The 19,805-nt window shown below is 34.4% G+C and overlaps 1 protein-coding gene and 1 long non-coding RNA gene across 3 annotated transcripts in view; one reads left to right on the top strand and one right to left on the bottom strand.

Annotated features, from left to right (window-relative positions):
* PIK3CB (phosphatidylinositol-4,5-bisphosphate 3-kinase catalytic subunit beta) overlaps positions 1–13,523 on the top strand; it is a 166,804-nt gene extending 153,281 nt beyond the window's left edge. Inside the window, exons 20-24 of the mRNA XM_051985635.1 lie at positions 2,059–2,226; positions 5,832–5,955; positions 7,230–7,375; positions 8,713–8,845; positions 12,178–13,523. Coding sequence (XP_051841595.1) covers positions 2,059–2,226; positions 5,832–5,955; positions 7,230–7,375; positions 8,713–8,845; positions 12,178–12,315 — 709 coding nt within the window. The 3' untranslated portion in view covers positions 12,316–13,523. The remainder of the gene's footprint in view (positions 1–2,058; positions 2,227–5,831; positions 5,956–7,229; positions 7,376–8,712; positions 8,846–12,177) is intronic.
* On the bottom strand, positions 8,852–19,524 carry LOC127554246 (uncharacterized). 2 transcript variants are annotated; one of them, XR_007951923.1, is made up of 3 exons: positions 17,910–19,524; positions 16,160–16,512; positions 8,852–9,662 (listed from the first exon to the last, which is right to left on the bottom strand). It is a non-coding gene; the product is annotated as an uncharacterized LOC127554246 (long non-coding RNA). The 2 variants fall into 2 exon arrangements; XR_007951922.1 differs by having other exon boundaries at positions 8,852–9,659; positions 17,910–19,523.
* Between the last annotated feature and the right edge of the window lie 281 nt (positions 19,525–19,805).

Here is a 19,805-nt window from a genome sequence, read left to right as displayed (position 1 = left end):
ATATCAAGTAATACCATTGTAATAGCTTTTGGGCAAAATACCCATGATTATTAAGTTATGTTATTTTAATGAACTATTATGTACTATATATGTCTATATTATAGGGCCAGGAGTAAAAGAGACTGAATTAATTTTAAAAATTGACAAATTCATTGAAAGAGAAGAATCCAAGGTTTCTAGTTAGTTAGTTCTAGTTAGAAGACTAGATAGTACCATTTATCAAAACTATTGAAATTTAATCTCATCCTTAAAATGTCTTAATGTTTCTTGTTTCAAAGGCTAGAAGTACTTTTGGTAATATGGATTCTAAACATTTAATATTAAAATCAAGTATTTTTAAACAATGAAATCAAGTTTGCCAAAGGGATTTTTGAAATTTCGCATACCAAGTTATGTTATTTTAATGAACTATTATGTTTTCCCAGGTACCATATATGTCTATATTATAGGGCCAGGAGTAAAAGAGACTGAATTAATTTTAAAAATTGACAAATTCATTGAAAGAGAAGAATCCAAGGTTTCTAGTTAGTTAGTTCTAGTTAGAAGACTAGATAGTGCCAAAAATTTGAAGCACCAATTTTCAGACTAGAAAGGAATTTTAGGAGGCTATCTAATTCAGCCTGTACCTGAACAACCCATACACCTCCTCCCTCCTCAATATACCTTTCAAATGGTCATCCAGCTTTTGGTTGAAGACTTCTAGTAAAGGGAGGGACTTACTTCTTGAAGCAGCCTACTTTGGTTTCTCATTTTTAGGAAATTTTCCTTACATCAATCTCTTCTGATCTTTAGAACCAAAGAGAATAAATCTAATGCATGATAGCTCTTCAGATATTTTAATTATAATATCCACCCTGTTAGATCTTTTCCAGGTTAACATCCCTACTTTTTTAAACTTATCTTCATATAGCATGATTTTAAAGCACTTCATCTTAACTGTGATCCTGGGTACCTTCTCCAGCTTATTAGTGTCCTATTTGAAATGCAAGGCCCAGAAAACTAAAAAAGCTTCAAATGTGATCTGACCAGGAAATATGGTTAAAACTAAATGGAAAGGAGAACAGTCTCTTTACCCTTTCATGGGATTGGAGAAGTGAGATGAAGAGAGAAAGGTATTTCTATCATCACTGTTAAATACTAGATGATGGATTTTTTTTTTTTTCTTCACTGAAACTTGTGGCATCATCTAAGAAATAGAAGAGAGTAGTTTGGTAGAATCTGACCTCAGAGTGTGTGAATAAGGACATAGTAGGGAAGAAAAGAAAATAGTCAGTTCCTCAATAGGTCATAAATGTTAGAGAAGACAAACAGGGGTCACATTGAAGAGAGAGCAGGGTCTACTGGGACTAACTCATGAGGACTGCTTTAGGGTAAAGGAGTAACAATCTTGTGAACTCAGTGACATGCATATGCTCTTGCTGTTTTTTAAGAGATAGATAGATAATCATACAAACATGAACTTTCATTTATTTTGGTTAAAAGAATAAAAGTTCTTTTTTTTTTTTTTTCCTCCGGAGGCAATTGGGGTTAAGGGCCACACAGCCAGGAAGTGTTAAGTGGCTGAGGTCAGAATTGAAATCAAGTCCTCCTGACTTTGGGGCTGGTGCTCTATCTACTATACCAGCTAGCTGCCCAATAAAAGTTCCTTTTTACAAAGCTTTTGGCTGACTTGGTTCTGACTTTAGAACATTGAGGAAATGAGTTGCTTCTTTTTTTGTTTGTTTAGATTATAATTTTTTGTTTAGAAAAATTAAATTGAAAATAGTGTTGTTCTCTCAATCTCTTAGATTTCCCCTTTATTCTATTATAAGGGCTGGTTTAACATATCACCTTCCTAAGTGAATTACTTCTTAACAGAAAGTAAAATTATTCTAATTTTTCCTTGTGAAACTAAAATCATAAATGAAGGTAGGAGGAGGGGATATAACCAACATGTTTATTTTTTTGTACCATTAAGGGAGAAATACAAAATTTTATTCACCTAATCTTAAAATAAGTTATTTAAATGTGTATATCTCTCATGTTTCCTAATAACATATTAATGTGTTTTTCTTTTAGAATGCTGCCATATGGTTGTTTAGCAACAGGAGACCGTTCTGGCCTAATTGAAGTTGTTAGTACTTCTGAAACAATTGCCGATATTCAGCTAAATAGTAGTAATGTTGCTGCTACCGCTGCCTTCAATAAAGATGCTCTTCTAAACTGGCTTAAAGAGTATAATTCTGGGTTAGTTATTCTTTTTCTTATTACCGTCATGCTTTGTAATTGGCTTTGTCATGTCAGTAAGCTCTCTTTAGAAAATTTATCACTGTCTTGACATTATAAAGAGGTTTGATAAAGTCTTTTATCAGAGTAGACAAGAAGTGGAAGGGACTACCTTAGGAAATGGATGCATATTCTTTCATTTGAATGGCTTCATATGTAGCCTGGATCACTTCTTGTTCTGTATGTTGTAGAAGGATTTATTTTATAAATTGGTTGGAACTAGATGTCTATTAAGGTCTCACCCAACTTTATTGCTAGCTTTATAAATATTTATTGATCTAACTAGATCACAATGGAACTATAATATCTTTCCTACTATATATATATATATATATATATATATATATATATATATATTCATTAGAGACAGTTAAGTAGCATAGTAGATAGAAGGTTAAACTTTGAATTAGAAAGTCCTTTGTTCAGATGTACCCTCAAATGTTTCTTGGCTATGTGGCTCTGGGCCACTTAATCTCTCAGTTTTCTTATCTGCGAAATAGCAATAATAATGGAATTGTTGTAAGGATAAAATGAATGTTTGACAATGCTTTCTGGACCAAAGTTCTAAAGCTTGACAAACAATTTCACAGTTAGAGTCTAATTATTATTATGTTTTTTGAAATAGGCTTTAATTAAAAGCAGGGTCTTAAGAAACTGTAATTTTTAGCTTCTACAAGGAGTCTATATTCATTTTAAACACTATGACTTAAATAAAACTATAGAACTATAATATCTAATAATTAATTTCCTGATTTCCATGTTGATTAAAAATATTTTAAAACTCACTTTTATCTCCCTAAGTTTAATCATCAAGCAAAACCTATCTTTTTCTCTTTTTTTGTTATTATAAATTTGAATCAGTTCCCTATACATTTGATAAATGAAGCATTCATCAGAGAGACTTGCTTCAAAATTCTTTTCCCAATTACTATGAGCAAAATCTATCTTTACCATGTATTTTGTCTTTTCATTAGATTTAGGGCATGTGTTTGTTTCACACTAAACTATTTAACATTCCTTAGAAATAGCACCATTAAATGGCAGAATAATTCATGATCTTTTAATGCTTCTACTTCTAATCATCTTTAGGTATAATTTGTCTCCATTGTACTAATGTACAACCTTATCACTACCTATTCACCAATGTACAACCTTATCACTACCTATTCACCATCTATCACCTTATCCTAGTATTTTTTTTTATCAGTGTCACTTTTTATTCACTTATATATTTATAAAATTCATTTAAAAATTTTTGTTGAGTTCCAAATTCTCTTCCTTTCTTCCATCCACTTCTAATCATTGAGAAAGCAAGTAATATATCTTATACATGTGAAGTGATCCAAAACTTATTTCCATATTAGCCATTTTGCTCCCTCCCGCAAAAAGCAAAGTACAGTTAAAAAAAAATACTTGAATTTGCTTTTGATTTCATTTCTTTCTGTAGATAAACAGTTTTCATTATATTAATCAAAGTAGCTAAGTCTTTCACATTTTATCTTCACACAATTTACTATTTAATAGTTTTCCTAATATTGAATCAGCCCTGCATTCTTGGTATAAATCCTACTTGGTCATAGTATATTATCCTAAGGATGATTTTCTGTAATCTTTTATCTAATATTTTATTTAAAATTTTAGCATCAATATTCATTAGGGAGATTGGTCTATAATTTTCTTTCTCTCTTTTCAACCTACCTGGTTTAGGTATCAGTACCTTGTCTATATCATAAAAGGAATTTGGTAGGACTCTTTCAATCCCTATTTTTTAAAATAGTTTATATAGCATTGGAGTAAATTGTTCTTTAAATGTTTGATAGAATTTACATGTAAATCCATCTGTTCCTGGGCATTTTTTCTTAGGGAGTTGATTTAAGAGCTTGTTCTATTTCTTTTTCTAAGATGGGACTGTTTAACCAATTTACTTCTTCCTCTGTTAATCTGGGCAAGCTGTATTTTTTAAGGTATTCTTCCATTTCATTTATCGAATTTATTGGCATAAAGTTGGGCAAAGTAACTCTCCTAATTGCTCTAATTTCCTCTTCATTAGTGGTGAGTTCTCCCTTTTCATTTTTAAGACTAACAATTTGATTTTCCTTTTTCCTTTTTTTAATCAGATTTACTAAGGGTTTATCAATTTTGTTGGTTTTTTCATAGAACTCTTAAAATTTTATTAATCTCTCCTTTTATTTTTAGAATCTGAAGTTTAGTGTTTGACTGAGGGTTTTTAATTTGTTCCTTTTCTAGCATTTTTAGTTGCAAGCCCAATTCATTTACCTTCTCTTTTTCTATTTTATGCAAGTAGGACTCTAGGAATATAAAATTTCCTTTTATTACCACTTTGGCTGCATCCCACACATTTTGGTATGACCTCATTATTGTCATTTTCTTGGGTGAAGTTATATCTATGATTTGCTGTTTCACGAATCATTCTTTAGTATAAGATTAGTTTCCAATTATTTTTTGGTCTATATTTTCCCCTAGCTTACTCTTCTAATTCTGCTTGCTTTGCTTTTTATCAGTTCATATTAAAAACTTACTAGGATTTTTAAAAGCATCTCCAGCATCTCCCTCATTTTTTATAGCACAGTAGTAGTCCATCACAATCATATGCTATAACTTGTTCAGCCATTCCCCCCAGTTATTGGCATCCTCTCAATTTCCAGTTCCTTACCACCAAAAAAAAAAAAGTTACTATACATAGAATTTTTTGTATATATAGGTTCTTTTCCATTTTCCTTGAGTTCTTTGAAATACAAATGTCATGGTGGTATTTCTGCACAGCTATATCCCTTTGGACAGACTAATTCACAACTCCACCGTGATTGTAGGTGCCCCTATTTTTTCATATCCCCTTCAATATTTGTTATTCTCTCTGAGCATCTCTTGAATTATTTTGACCCCAATATGGACTGCTCTTCAAGATTTACCTCTTACATCCAATTAGTTGCCAAAAGCTAGCAATATTACTTGTATAATAATATAGCTTTCATACCTTTCTTTCTATTTTCATTGGTAATAATGTAAAAGGTTCTATACATATCAGTTGTACTATTTAATAACGCCTCCTGACAGATATGCGTAATCTCTCCCTGCCCTAATAATAGCTTTCACACTATACTCATAATGCATGTCTCTATGTAGCTTCCTATTGCCAACAACTTAAGTACAAATGATTAAACCTGGCATTGAAAGCCATTTCCTATTTTTAATTTTTCTTTTATTCTTGTTTGATAATATTTACTTTCATGTTCTCTACCTTACAGCCACATTCATTCTTTTCTTTTTCTATGACTTTGCTTAGTCTGTAAAATACTAGTGATATAATCAGTAAGACTTTACTTCATGCTTGCAATGAATTATGTGTTCTTCCATCTTTAATCTGTTCAAATCTTTCTCTTCCTTCAAAGCCTAACTCACATGTTGTTATATTTATATACTTCTCTTTCTCGAGCTTTTGAATGCAATTTCCTCTTTACATATAAGGCATTAACTGATATTGAATTGAATTAACATTAGATAACATAAATAGCCTAAATTTACCTTTTGTTTTTTGACGATTTTAGGGATGACTTAGATCGAGCCATTGAAGAGTTCACGCTCTCTTGTGCTGGCTACTGTGTAGCTTCTTACGTCTTAGGGATCGGTGATAGACATAGTGACAATATCATGGTCAGGAAGACTGGACAGGTAAGTTACTATTTGTTGTCTTTCAATGAAAAGTCCAAGGATACTGGGTTGTTGCTGTTATCATATGTCCCCAAATGAATTACTTCTTTCCTTACAGAAATTCTAGACAAACTATTAGCCATAGATTTCATTCTAGGTTTTCTTTTCTGAGATAAAACTCCTATCACTGTTCCTCTATCTCTATGCTTCATACTTGCCATGATTTCTGTTCATTTTTAGAAATGTCACTGAGACATTTTATTTAAAATTATATGGGTGTATCTACTTCATGAGGATTTAAAATAAATATAATCTGCAAGGATTGATTCAGAATAGAGGTGAGGAGAGATGATAGGAAAGGAGTGGATTCCTAATTAACAGAACATAAAGTCAACATACACTGGGGTGCTTATGAAGTCTGAACAAGATGAAGAGGACGGTGCTGAGATGTATTAATTAGTTAAGCCATAATTAGTTCCCCATTTCTTCCAGTGCTCCTTTGACTTCTTTAAAGTCCTTGTCTTCATTTTGAGAAATCTGAATGGACAATCTCAGCATTATAATACTGTTTTATGTTCATCATTGAGAAGAAAGATTTAGGCCAGGTGGTTTCTTATGAAATATCTTCCTTTGCATGTGAAATTTTTCTCAGGTATGAATCACTGTGATTTTCATTGGTACATAAAACATTTTTTAATCAAATGTATAAGGCAAGAATATTTTCACTTAAATTCTCTGCTCCTGGTGTATTTTCTGAAATATAAAAATGGTTCAGGAGTTTACCAGGAAAAAAAGAGGCCTTATTGAAATTGAATGGGCTTATTTTAATTTTACTTACAGAAAGAATGAACTTGTAGAATCTAAAACTTCGAGCAGATCTGTTCTGATTGATGTTCATAAATGAAACAAGCTTTGGAGTGATATAAATGCTTTCTGTCAGTAAAGAATCCAGCAACCACTGTTCTCCCTAATGAAACAGAGCCTTTGCTAATTTAGTTAGCATTGCTCCTTGAAAGCTAGAAATGGAAAATTGCCTTTTTAGTAAAAATCTGTTTTTTTTTTCCCACTATACACATATTGTCTCATATATATATATATTGCTCTTAAGAAACTTAGAAATGTTTTTAAAAAAAATCCCTTCTTAAGGGAAAAGAAATACTTTGACTTTTAGGCACATAATGCTAAGATGAAGCATCATAGGCCTGCAACTTCTGAGAGATTTGTCTTTCTGTTGTAAACACATCAGCAAAGAGAGTCCAGTCATTGGGACAATGAAATTCCATTTGTTTTCTTAGCTTTTCCACATCGATTTTGGACATATTCTTGGAAACTTCAAATCTAAATTTGGCATTAAACGGGAACGAGTGCCTTTCATTCTTACCTATGATTTCATTCATGTCATTCAGCAAGGAAAAACAGGAAACACAGAGAAGTTTGGCCGGTAAGTGTATCCCTGATGTCAAGGTTAAATGCGTCTAACACTTTCTCATCTGGCCAGCTGAATTTAGCAATTCCTATTCATTGTTTCTATTTAGAGGAAAGGTTACCTTTTTTAGAGTCCATTGCTTGAAAGTGAATGAATTTACTATTTCAATTCAACTCCATAAACCCAGAACTTAAAGTCCATTATTTGCTTAGTTTGTAGAAAGTTCTTAGTATTATTGGTGAAATTATTTATTTTTGTGAAAAAAAAAATTGAATCGTAGTGTATAGCTCTTGAGAAAGATTATAGCATTGCAAACTTGACTTTGTTCTAAGAGTTTAATTAATGGGTGATGATAATGATGCAAAAAAGATCACTAAACATCTAAAATATATAGAAGAAAAAAGTTCAGAAGGAGACACAAGCAGAAACTTTTGTTTCCTACTGTGTTAAATTTAATAAGCACTTTTTAAAAATCCACCTCCTATGAAATAGAAGTCCACGGTTTTCAAATTCAGTCCTCGATGTTGTCGTGGTTTGGAGTGATTAGGTTAATAAAAAATTAAAAATAAAGACATAGAACTTGTTAACACTTTGGTTAGGATCAGTTTATTTCTGCTTATCTGAAATCAGAGCGAATAATTCCTGTTGGTTTGAATAACAATGATTTCATACACACATACATAATAGTTATATACATTATACAGCTAATCATTTTTATCAATTGCAAGCTCCCTGTATGTAACACAACATGAAGAATTCTCCAAGTAAAGAAACCAAGTGTTGTTATCCACTCAAATCTAATTCAGTTCCAAATTCGATAGTCACCATACACTCACTACACTACTTATTATCATCATTAATAATAAAAACAGTAATAATAGCTTGCAATTATAAAGCACTTGCAGTGTGCCCAGCATGCCCATATCATAGCATCTTACAGGTATTATTCTTCTTGATTCTCATTTGATCCTGGGAGATGGATTCTATTATTATTTCCAGGTTTCAGTTGAGTAAACTGAGACAAACAAGTTAAATGACTTATCCAAGTCTGAAGATGGATTTTAATTCAAACCTTTCTGACTCCAGGTTCAGCTCTTTTTCTACTGTGCTACCATATTGCCATATATACAATTTCAATTTAGAGAAAAGCATGTAAGCACATATATGATTATTAGATTATTTACCTGGTAAGGTAAGCTGAGTAGACTTTCTTCCATCATTCAAAAGTGAAAGTTTCTGGTAAAAATATAGCATAGTAATTTATAAGTCATTAGAAAACCATATATCTGTCAGAGTTCTTTTCTGAAACATGCTCTCTCCTTTGCCACATCTATGTGATTTGCTACTTGCAGATTCCGTCAATGTTGTGAAGATGCTTACTTGATTTTACGAAGGCATGGGAATCTTTTTATCACTCTGTTTGCTCTGATGTTGACAGCAGGACTTCCTGAGCTCACCTCAGTCAAGGATATACAGTATCTTAAGGTAAGAACTTGACTTTGTAATACATGCAGAATTCCATTCCTAAATCTTGACAAGAAATTTGTTGTGGTAGCTAATTATCAAAACTCCAGAGTAATCAAAAAAAAGCAAAAAGGGGACCATATGTACAAAAATATTTATAGCATCTCTTTGTGGTAGCAAAGAATTGGAAATTCTGAGGAGCTGCTCATGTATTAGAAAAGGCTGAACAAATCATGGCATGTGAATATGATAGACTACTATTGCATTGTAAGAAATGGTTTCCCAATGCCCCAATAGAAAATGAAATAATATACCTTCTGAATCCAATTCTCCCTGTGCAACAAGAGAACTGTGCGGTTCTGCACACATATATTGTATCTAGGATATACTATAACCTACTTAACATGTAAAGGACTGCTTGCCATCTGGGGGAGGGGGTGGAGGGAGGGAGGGGAAAAATCAGAACAGAAGTGAGTGCAAGAGATAATGCTGTAAATTAACCCTGCCATGGGTTCTGTCAATAAAAAGTTAAAAAAAAAAGAAAAAAGAAAAAAGTGAAATAAGCAGAATTTAAACAATGTATAGATTAAAAGCAATATTATACAAATAATTAACTTTGAAAAACTTAGTAAAACTAAACACAATGACTAACCATAATTATAAAAGACTCATGGGTGAAACATGCTCTCTACACTTCCAGATAAAGAACTGATGCACTTAGTAGATTGAAGCATATTTTCTTTTATTTCTTGCTTTTTTTTCCCCCTTGGAATATGGATAATGTGGACATTGGTTTTGTATGTGTATACATATTTTCAGCAGTTATTTTTCTTGTCTTCTTAGTGGAGAGGATAAAGAAAAGAGAGGGAGAGAATTTAGAATTCAGAACAAAATCAAGTTGAATGAAACCTTTTAAAAAAGATTAATTTTAAAATAACCATTTTATGACATTTGGTAAAACTTCATACTTTTGGAAGGATTTTTTATTCCCTGAAATGATTTAGAAGAGACAAATAGCTTAGTTATTAAAACATGCAGTTCAGTCTTTTGTAGATGTGTTTACTAGACACCAAATACTGCAGTTTTAACATAATTACTTATATTGTGTTATTGCTATCATTTCCAAGATGTTCCAAATTATTAGGCAAAATCTCTTAATAGTCAAAGAGTAGCATTTAAAATCTTTCACTATTGCCTTCCAGATTTATTTTCCAACTTCCTTTGACATACTCAGTTCTAGCCAGGCTGGTCTATTTGCAGTTTGTCAGACCCTCCAGACCCTCTCTCTATAACCAGCAGGTCTCTGCAGATTCTCCTGCCTACCTTCTTTCCCCCTTACTGCAATGTCTGCCACTTTTGATTAGCTTCCATAATTCACCACTATTTCCACCTCTTATTGGAAAACCTTTCCTTATCTCCTGAGTGACTTCAGTCTGTCCCCCTAAAAAAATTTTTTTTTTTTTTGCTGTGTAGCTGCTGACTCTCAAGCAGTAGAATGCAGGCCACTGGAAGTCAGCACTTTTGTGTTGTTCCTTGGAAATTGGAGGCGCTTAATAAATGCTGCTTGTTTGAATGATAGTAAGATAGTAATTGAAATTTACATTTAAATTAAAATACTGATATGTAATGAGCAGATTAATTATAATTCCAAGACCTCATGATCATGATCTTTATCATGTTCCTCTAAACTTTTGCTACTCTAGATCATGCACTGATAAGTTTAAAATAGAAAAATCTTGTCATTTAAAAAAATAAAAAAACTTGGAGATGTAGAAGTGTTTTTGGAAACAGATAATAATTTAAAAGCATTCCTTCCATTGACCCCAACTGTTTTCCTCCTTACATTGTTTACTAAGCATTCTGTTTATGGTTGTTTGCTAAGTTCCATAATATAATATAATATAAGTTAATCCTGCTTTCCCAACTGTCCAGTGCACCTGACCATACTGTACAACTCGCTCACCTGTCATGGCATCACCTCCCTAATGTCATGTCCTCTCTGAGAATGAAGGACCAAAAAAAAAAAAAAAAAACCTCATTCTGCCACTAGGAACTTTCATTGGCTAGTTTCATATTTCCTAAGGACTTTTCTAAACATCTCTGTCCCACTCCCTTAACTATCCAGTAGTTAATTTTCTTCCTTGAATTCAGTTTTCTTCCCCTGCAATTAGCAAGTGCTTCCTCCCTCATCACCAGTGTTGTCTCAGGGTCTTAATGGGTCATTTTCCTACCTGCTTCTGACAAACTACTTTACAGTTTTTAATTTACAGTTAATTAAATAGATGTAAAGTACACAACTGAGGCAAAACCATAATAGATTTGAATACCTTGAAATGAATTAATTTTATTTTCCTTTTTCAGTCCATTTTCTTCTAATGAGTATTTTACACACACACACATATACACATTCAGTCTGGCTTGGGTAGTAACAGGCTCTAATTTGAGCATATTTGGAAATATAGCCTTCCAATTAAGATAGAGAACTGAAGAGATCATTAGAATGTGTCTTTGTAGGAAGTCACCAAAAGAGAAATATTCTTTTTTGTTTACAAGAGCCTAGGCCAAGCATCAGCAGCCAGCAAAAGGCATATAGTTAAAGAGTGGTTTTTATGTGAATGTGTGAATAGACCTTCTTTGATACTCCTCCCCCTCCTTTTTTTTTCTATTCATTATCATTTCTTTGTATTCTGGGTTCAAGTTTTAGTTATTTACCCCCCCATTTTCTCCCCACTAATACAAAGAGTCACCAGTTTGATACCACTTTTGAAAGATTATCAGCCCCTTCACTTAGGACATTATTCTTGTTTACCACATCTTCTTTAGTTAATTCATATTTTATTTATACATATAAATACACATTGATCAGAAGAGCCATATTTACACCACAGTAGCTACAAGTTCTAATGTTTGTTTCTTTAAATAGAATTTAATAAGTGGTTAGCTTCCAACTTAATATACATTTTTATTGTTGCTTTTGCTTTCCAAATATTACTTATAAGAATTGTTATTGTTACATAATTGCATATGTCATTAGCGAAAAGAAAAAAAAATAGGCTTTAAAAAGAAACTTATTTGTATAAAATACAAAATTTTATGGAAAGAACTGTTAACAGGATAATATGTTCCATGAGAGCAGAACTTTTATCTTTCACAGGGTGCCACATCCTGTGTGTCACAAAAGTCTTGGTACAGTTTTAACCTTTGATAACTCCTAGCATAACCTTGCTTGCACACTCATAGGATGTGAATTGAATTGACCTTTGTAGTGTATGTACACAATTTTATATTATGGGTTAGGTCGGAATTTATTTTTTCACACAAGCATTCATTCACTAATTTATTTTTGGTTTTAGGACTCTTTGGCCTTGGGGAAGAGTGAGGAAGAAGCACTAAAGCAATTTAAGCAGAAATTTGATGAGGCGCTCAGGGAAAGTTGGACTACTAAAGTAAACTGGATGGCACACACCATGAGGAAAGATTACCGGTCTTAACAAGTGCCAGCTTTTCTCCCTGTGTTTTTTGTTCTTTTGCTGTTGTTACTGGTTTGGTTTGTTTAGTTTGGCTTTCATTTTGGATTTGCACTAAACTGAACACTGCCCTGACAAGTGTTAATTAAAAAGGGAACAAAATCCTGGAACACCAAGTTTAAAACAAAACAAACAAAAAAAATCTCCAACCTAACCTGAATGATCATGATTGATTGCACTCTACTTCTGATTGATTGACAAAGACCCAATACAAAATCTATCAACATCATGGATAATCACTTCTTGCTGACTTTGCACGCAGAAAGCTACTAGATGTTTTCTTCTTTTTAAAAGTTGGTACTTTTAAGCAGTGATGTAAATATTCATTTTTCTGTGTCATGAAAACATATGCTAACTCAGCCAAGAACTTTACACACAGCAATTATGGGACAGTGTAAAAACCAGTGGCTGTTTTTACGTTCAGAATGAGACTTTTAAAAAAGGTGTCTTTGTGCAAACTAAAAATTGATGTATTTTTTTTTTTAATCAAACCTGTGGAAACCTGTTGATTTTTCTTGTTGCTATTTCTATACTATGGTATCATTCCATCAGGACTTGCTGAAAATCTAATGGTTGTGTGCATGTATGCTTCATACACACAAATATGTGTGTATATGTATATATACACATGTGTGTTTGCATGCGCAAGCGCATGTGCCCACATGTGAGTGAGTGAATGTGTGTGTGTGCGCGCGTGCGTGTGTGTGTGTGTATGTGTGTGCAAAAGTATCTCAGATATGTTGCCTTTGGTTTTCTTCAGCCAGGGTTTTTGTTTTTGCCAAAAGCAGGGCTTCTTTTTCTCCACGTTCCTTTCTGGTAACTAACTGATCCAGTTCTTCCAACCACTTCCCTAATGAAGTATGTTGATACACGATTTATGTACTGTATGTGTAAGGAAAGGTTAGCTATATGGGGATAATACTTGAGCAATTGTACCAAAAAAAACAAAACAAACAAACAAACAACAACAAAAAAAAAAAAAAACAGGCAACAAAAGACAAGGAAACTATTTATGAAGTAAATTCCCAACTTGAAATTCAGTATTTTTTAGAAAATGCCAATGAACAGTCTCAGATCTGTTCTTACTGTATTTATTAAAATTTCTAACATGATGATTTTTGCAGAATATTGTGTGTTCAGCTGCATAATAAATTGGATTTTTTAAAAAGTTATTTGCCGAGGTACCAGATTTTTAGGGTGCTAAGTGGAGAGCAGTTTTGATATGTGCAATAGGAACTACGGGTTTGAATGTGTAAAATGTGTACTCCAATGAGCATCGAGAGATCCATTGAAGCTGCTGCCTGTTCTCCAAACACAGGTCACTCTCATTCCACAATGACAGAGGAAGGAAATTAACAAGATATGTTTATTTTTCAACTAAACATGCTTTCCATTGACGTTTGATTAAAAGTTGTTTTCTTTTCTTCAGAGAACAGATTCTTTGTCTCTTTAGAGGGTCCAAACTAATCAGTGGACAAGTCAAAATACAGTGCAGTCTGTCCTGCCTTGGATTCCTCTTTCCCCAGGGTCATCCTTGCCTGAGTGAAGTGCCTTTTCAGAAATGGAAGAGCTGACCAAGCCATCTGAAGAACTCTCTGAAAGCTACACCCTTTCTTCTTACATAGTTCCCAAGAACAATGGCTCTCATCTTCCTCCCTAGTTCTTTATTTCATTATTGTTTGAGGGAGGGATGGAAGAGGGAGAAGAAATATAGGTTATGTAACTCTTCTGCAGGCTAGTGGATGCTTGTAAGTTTGATTGGTTGCATGTTCACCTTACTCTTGAAGCAGCCTTAGTAACTAGGTGAATGCTAAGAATCTCTTTCTCAGCAAAAGTTAGACTGGTACAGACTCTTGAGTCTGTTGGGCAATCAAATATGGAATGCCTTTCACTCATAGGCCAGACTGTACCCCTACCCATGTCACATCTAGACTACACCCAAGTAGTATCCAAAGATGGGATCCTTTGAAGTAGAAGATATTTGTCCTTGGCTTTTGTCCTATGCCAGTCACTTTATTTGCAGTCTTTGAGAATTTTGGAAATGTTATTATTTCTAGATAGGGCCTATGGAACTATAAACCACTATCATTATATATAGTCAAAATACTCATACCTACCTGTCCTGAAACCTATAAGGGGCAGGTAGATATAATTATATTACCTTTTGGGAACTTTATTATTACCTCCCCCTCCCTCCCAAATGGATTTTAATTCACGAAAACATACATCATGTGCCATGAATTGTGCCACTGAAAATACAAAGATAAAAATGTATAAGGAATATTTATTGAGGCTAACCAGTCTATTGGAAATTTAGTCTGATCGTTCATGTGAAATAGTTTTTTGGTTCTTCTTCCCTGGGTCATAATATACCTGAGGAAGCTACTCAGAAAAAGTTTGATATAAGCTCTAGATCGAGCATATGTTATCTATACATACCTGGTTCCCTTGAAGATAACTAAAAAAAAAAAATTATGGAAACTGGAAAAAGTCTCTCATTTCTGACTTTTCATCTTCTCCAGTGTTATATTTCTTTTTAATAAGTGCCTATTTATTATTTTGTGCTATAACTTGCACATGCTGATTTTCTTTAATTTTTAAAAACTACTGCATATAGTTTCTTCACACAATCCCACTAATTCAAGAACGTGTGATTTTCATCAATGTGAATGAACATTCTCTCCACAAACACTAATTCACACTTCCTCTAAGCTTTAACATTTTCTAGGAAATTAAAAACACCACTGAGGAACTAAGGAATCTGATTTTTAAATCTCATCTCCATATTTTCGTTCACTCACGTGGTCATCCGATAGGGAAATTATATAGGAAAGGAAAGAGGTCCAGAGAATAGGAAGGCTCTTTTCATTGATCAGAGACTCTAGAGCAAGCAGCATTTATCACTACTCATAACTCACATAAATGGTTAATTAGGGTTTGGGCATTAAGCATTAAACAAGTTACTATTGTAAATTTTAAAAGCACACAACAAAAAATAAAACTTGTTTTTTAATGTAGAGGGAAGTACAGAAAAGGGACAGATGAGCAGGGCATTTTTTTGTAATTACAATGTTTAATACATATTTAAAACAAAAACCACCTAATAAGTTTGTGTGTGTATATGTGTATAATTTTTTGATAGAGAGAACTCTACTAGGAGTCAGGAGACCAGGTATCTATTTTAACAAGTTAAATTTCCTTGTATATAAAATGGAGGTAATACCTACCTTTTCTACTTGCCCAGATTTTTTTATGAATACCAAGCAAAGCATTCTATTATTTCAAATTGAGACCTATTAGACAAGGGATATTTGCCACTATGTGGTTAAAGTGTGAACATGTAATGTTATATATATCAATAGCATGTTAATGGATAAACTGTCTGCCAGCAGTCTGCTGCAGTATATTCTAAGATGCAAGATTCTAGGGAAAAAAATAGAAATAAACTGGAACCTCTACAGGGAATTATAAGTAACATAGCTAGGAATAGGTAATTTCCTAACCTGATGTGTAGTCTTCAAGCAGACCCCAGCTACTTATAAACTCATTGTCATACTGCCTGGAATTATACCATTAGATATGTATTCCTTTAAAGTAAAACAATTTCCTTTGTTAAATGAGAATATTCCCTTGGGAATCCAAAGTCAACTGGTTAAACCCAAACAGCATAATTAGGTTATTATCAGATTTTTCTTTGAGGGAAGTATACTGGACAGTACAAGGATGGGAAAGAGTAGACCAAGCTGTTAAAAACGGTAAAAGGACAAAGAAACAGGAGGCAGAAGCTAATGAAGACAATTTCACTCACTTGTCAAGTTTCGTGGATGGGATCCCAACCATCAATTCCATTTCCTCCTCTGATGACCCCTGTGCAACTGGCCAGCTCTCTGGCTCCCAGCCTGGTCATAGTGCTCCAGCACACTATGAGCAATGAAGTCTCGTTCAGAATGCAGGGTGTCACATTGCCTGCAACTCACGATCTCACACCTGGGACATGTACTGTTCAGGGGCATGCCCTGCCAAGTACCTCCCTCTTGGGGAAATAAGGCTTCTTTAGAGCTTGTCCCATGAAGACATTGAATTTCACCTTCTTGAGGTTTTCCGTTTACCAGAGGACTGGAAGGAACTGAAGGAACTGATCCTGAGACTGGTGATTTCCACCTGTAAAGGAAGTAATAGTCATCTTAGGTGAGGGAACAGGGTTCAGTTATTGACATTCAAATTTCTCTGCAATCCTAATTCTTCAGGCCTCATTCATTTTCTCATCTCCAGTCCTTTCCATTGCACAGGGCTCATTCCCACTTGCATTGGATCATTGAGCTATCATAAGATCAAAGATTGACAGACAGTGGAAATCTATTTTACACATGAGGAAACAGGCTTGAGGAAAGCGAGTGGCTTACCTAAGATATGTCTTTACTTATAATCATTTCTCTTTCTAATCCTAAATGCATGAGCACACTATGGAGCCAGAAGAGAATTGAGTTACTTAACTCCTACCTCTCCTTTTAAAAATAAGAAAACTAAAGCCCAAGTTACCCCATTTTGTAACACATAATATTTGAACCCTTTCTTGACTATTTTCTATCCTCTAAATTCTTATAATCTCACATTTAGTAAGTTGTGTTTTCCATTTAATGTCCATCATCAAAAGTAATTGAATTTTAGAGGCCTAAAAATAAAGGGATCCTATCGGGAGGCAGAGGGAAAGGGCAGCACTGAAAAATTGTCTGTTCTAAGTTGCAGCAGCATCTGGAAGTGGTAGTTGTAGTAAGGTTTGTGGTCACTAATGTGACATCTCATGTCACTTTAATATCTGCAGTGCACTTTCCCCACAATTCTGTAAAGGAGATAGATAAGACTACTGTTTTCTCCATAAAAAAAAAAAAAAAAAATGAGGGAACAGGCTCAGAGAGATAATTAGAATTGTCCAAAACAAGTAAATGGCATCCACTCCCTGGTACTGATTAAATTACCTTCTTCACTTGTCTTTCTACATGTTGCATTCTTTGAGTTGAGTGTAATTCTCTTTGGAGATAGGGATTTTTTCCACTTTCCTTGGAGGCAGGAATTGTTTCCATTAGTACATGGTCGAGTTGAACTAAATAGGGGAAAGGACTGCCTTTTGAACCATTGAACTGCCTTCTATTGTGAAAGGTTCTTGGTCACATAGGGTTGGGTTATATAGGCTCCAAGGCACCTTCCAAATTTTAGCTTCTGTTTCTCTAACTTGCCTGGGGCTTCCTAACTAAAAATGTGGCAAAGTTAGTCCCAATGTTTGCATAATATCCTGCTGCCTCCTATGCCCTTGAGCAAGTCATCTATCATTTCTCCTAGTTCTTGGACCTCCTAGTTCTTCCTAGTTCCTCAAAGATAAAATAGGAATATTTTTAACTATTCACTGTAGCCAACAGCATTGCTATAGTGGAGTACACTTGATGGGAAACGCTTTTGAAGAGAGTACTATAAACTACAGAGTTTCACAAATTATAAAAAGATACCATGCCCACTATTTTCTCCATGCTTCCCCATTCTCTACTCCCACATCCATCTCTTACTTTTTCCATTTAACCGGTTCAGAGAAGAACCTCAGGGCAGGAAACCGCCTCTTCAGCAGGTGCTCTCTCCTTCTTCCACTACTGTGGAACTCTCCTAAAGGGACTTCCTTGCTTTCCTGATTCCATTTCTTCCAGCTCATGGTGCCTTACGGAGTCCTAAGAGAGCTCAGGACAAGGCAGCAGGCTAGGTCTTGAACGACCTGGAAGATAAAAGAAACATGATCAGTCAATCCCAGTATAAAGTCCCAGAGGAAGCAGCCAGATCATAAAAAAAGTTTCTGGTAGATACTAAGAAATACAAGAGGAGGGGGAAGTCTCTGCCCTCTAGAAATTTAGTCTAGTAAGGGATAGAAGGTACTCTCTGTCTTCCTCTCCACTTCCCTTCTTTTTGTCTTTCACACACACACACACATATCTTGGTTTGTCACAAGTGCTCTAGAATCAATGAAAGGGGAGGGGTGGGCTAGGAGAGTTTCATGTCGAGCATAAACAAGCTAAACGATGAACTGGAATTTAGTGGTAGAGAGGACATTTCCAGTAAATAAAAAAGCGGATTGTGAAGAAAGAATAGGGCCAAATTACTAGGGTAATAGATCCTTGCATCATGCACACTTACCTTACTCCAATCTTGGCAAGCAAATGAAGATGAATGATAGGCAGAACAAGTTCTTACATTTGGTCAGAATAGAAATGTTAGTATATCAAGTTAAGACCCAGGAAATAAGGACTGCGTCTGATAGTCCTCTAAGAAACACAGGAAGGGACCAAGAAAGCAAAGTTTTCTCATTAAATGAAAACTACTGCAGGACCGTGGAGCCAATATCCAACAGAAAAAAAAAAGGGAAAGAATTCTTTCTCTCTAAGAACGGAGATTCTGTTTCCTGCACAAGCTGAAGTATGAGGTGATAGAAGGGAGGAGATCTAGTCGACAATGCTAAACATTAGGAAACAATTTCTTCTCTCTAAGGAACAACATTAGATTAATCTTCATTTCCGTGCTAGGGTATGTTCTCTCGAAATAGCCTCCTGCTGCCCTGAGTAATCCAATTAGCTTCTTCCTTCTGCAGCAAAGCTCCTAATTGTGTTTGCATTTGGGGATCTGTCTTGCCTCTTCAATAGATCCTTGTTCACTCTTGATAATAGGCAACATGCAGGCAAGTCTATGCATCCTGCCCATTTGTCAGACTGGTTTTCCAAAGCAAATGATAAAGACTCGTAACTGGTCACAAATTCAGGTAATTCATCAAATATTTCTTCTCAATTCAGTTCAGAAAACACTTAAGAGCCTTGTTGTTTGTCCTTCGTTCTCAAAAAGGACCAGGATATCAGAGAGGTGATGCCATGACATGCAAGTAAATTGGATTTATGTGAGGAAAGGATTTGCAAAGTCAACAAGTTCACTTACTCTTCCAGAATCGTGTGTGTTCAGTGGAAAGATGTAAATTAGGATGACTGGGGAAAGAAAGAGGCAGCATACTGAGAGCTGGTCTTGAAATCAAGAAGTCCAAGTTTTGACATATAGTGACTGTGGACCAATCACTTATTCTCTGTGCTCTCAACTATAAGTCACCAAATATTGATCTGCATTGGTGGGAAGACCAATGTCATCCCTACATTGGTGACAATATATGATCTAATCTTTATTCACAAGACACCAGTGATGAGTGAGTGATGAGTGCAAGAGAAGAGGATTTTACAGTTTAGTATAAATACTCTTTATTGAAGTCATTGCCTTTGTGTTGAGACTAAAGAGTGTGTCTACATAAGCACAAGTTGTAACATTTCACATTTTTACAAAAGGAATATCAACAGTTACAATAATCATGTATAGCATGGCTCATAAACACATTTTAGAAGCATTTCCAATTACTTATAACATAGTTTATATATATATAT

This window comes from Antechinus flavipes, chromosome 3 (assembly GCF_016432865.1).
Source record: "Antechinus flavipes isolate AdamAnt ecotype Samford, QLD, Australia chromosome 3, AdamAnt_v2, whole genome shotgun sequence".
Classification (NCBI taxonomy): domain Eukaryota; kingdom Metazoa; phylum Chordata; class Mammalia; order Dasyuromorphia; family Dasyuridae; genus Antechinus; species Antechinus flavipes.
Note: the sequence above shows the minus strand (reverse complement) of the source record. Positions and strands in the feature narration are given on the sequence as shown.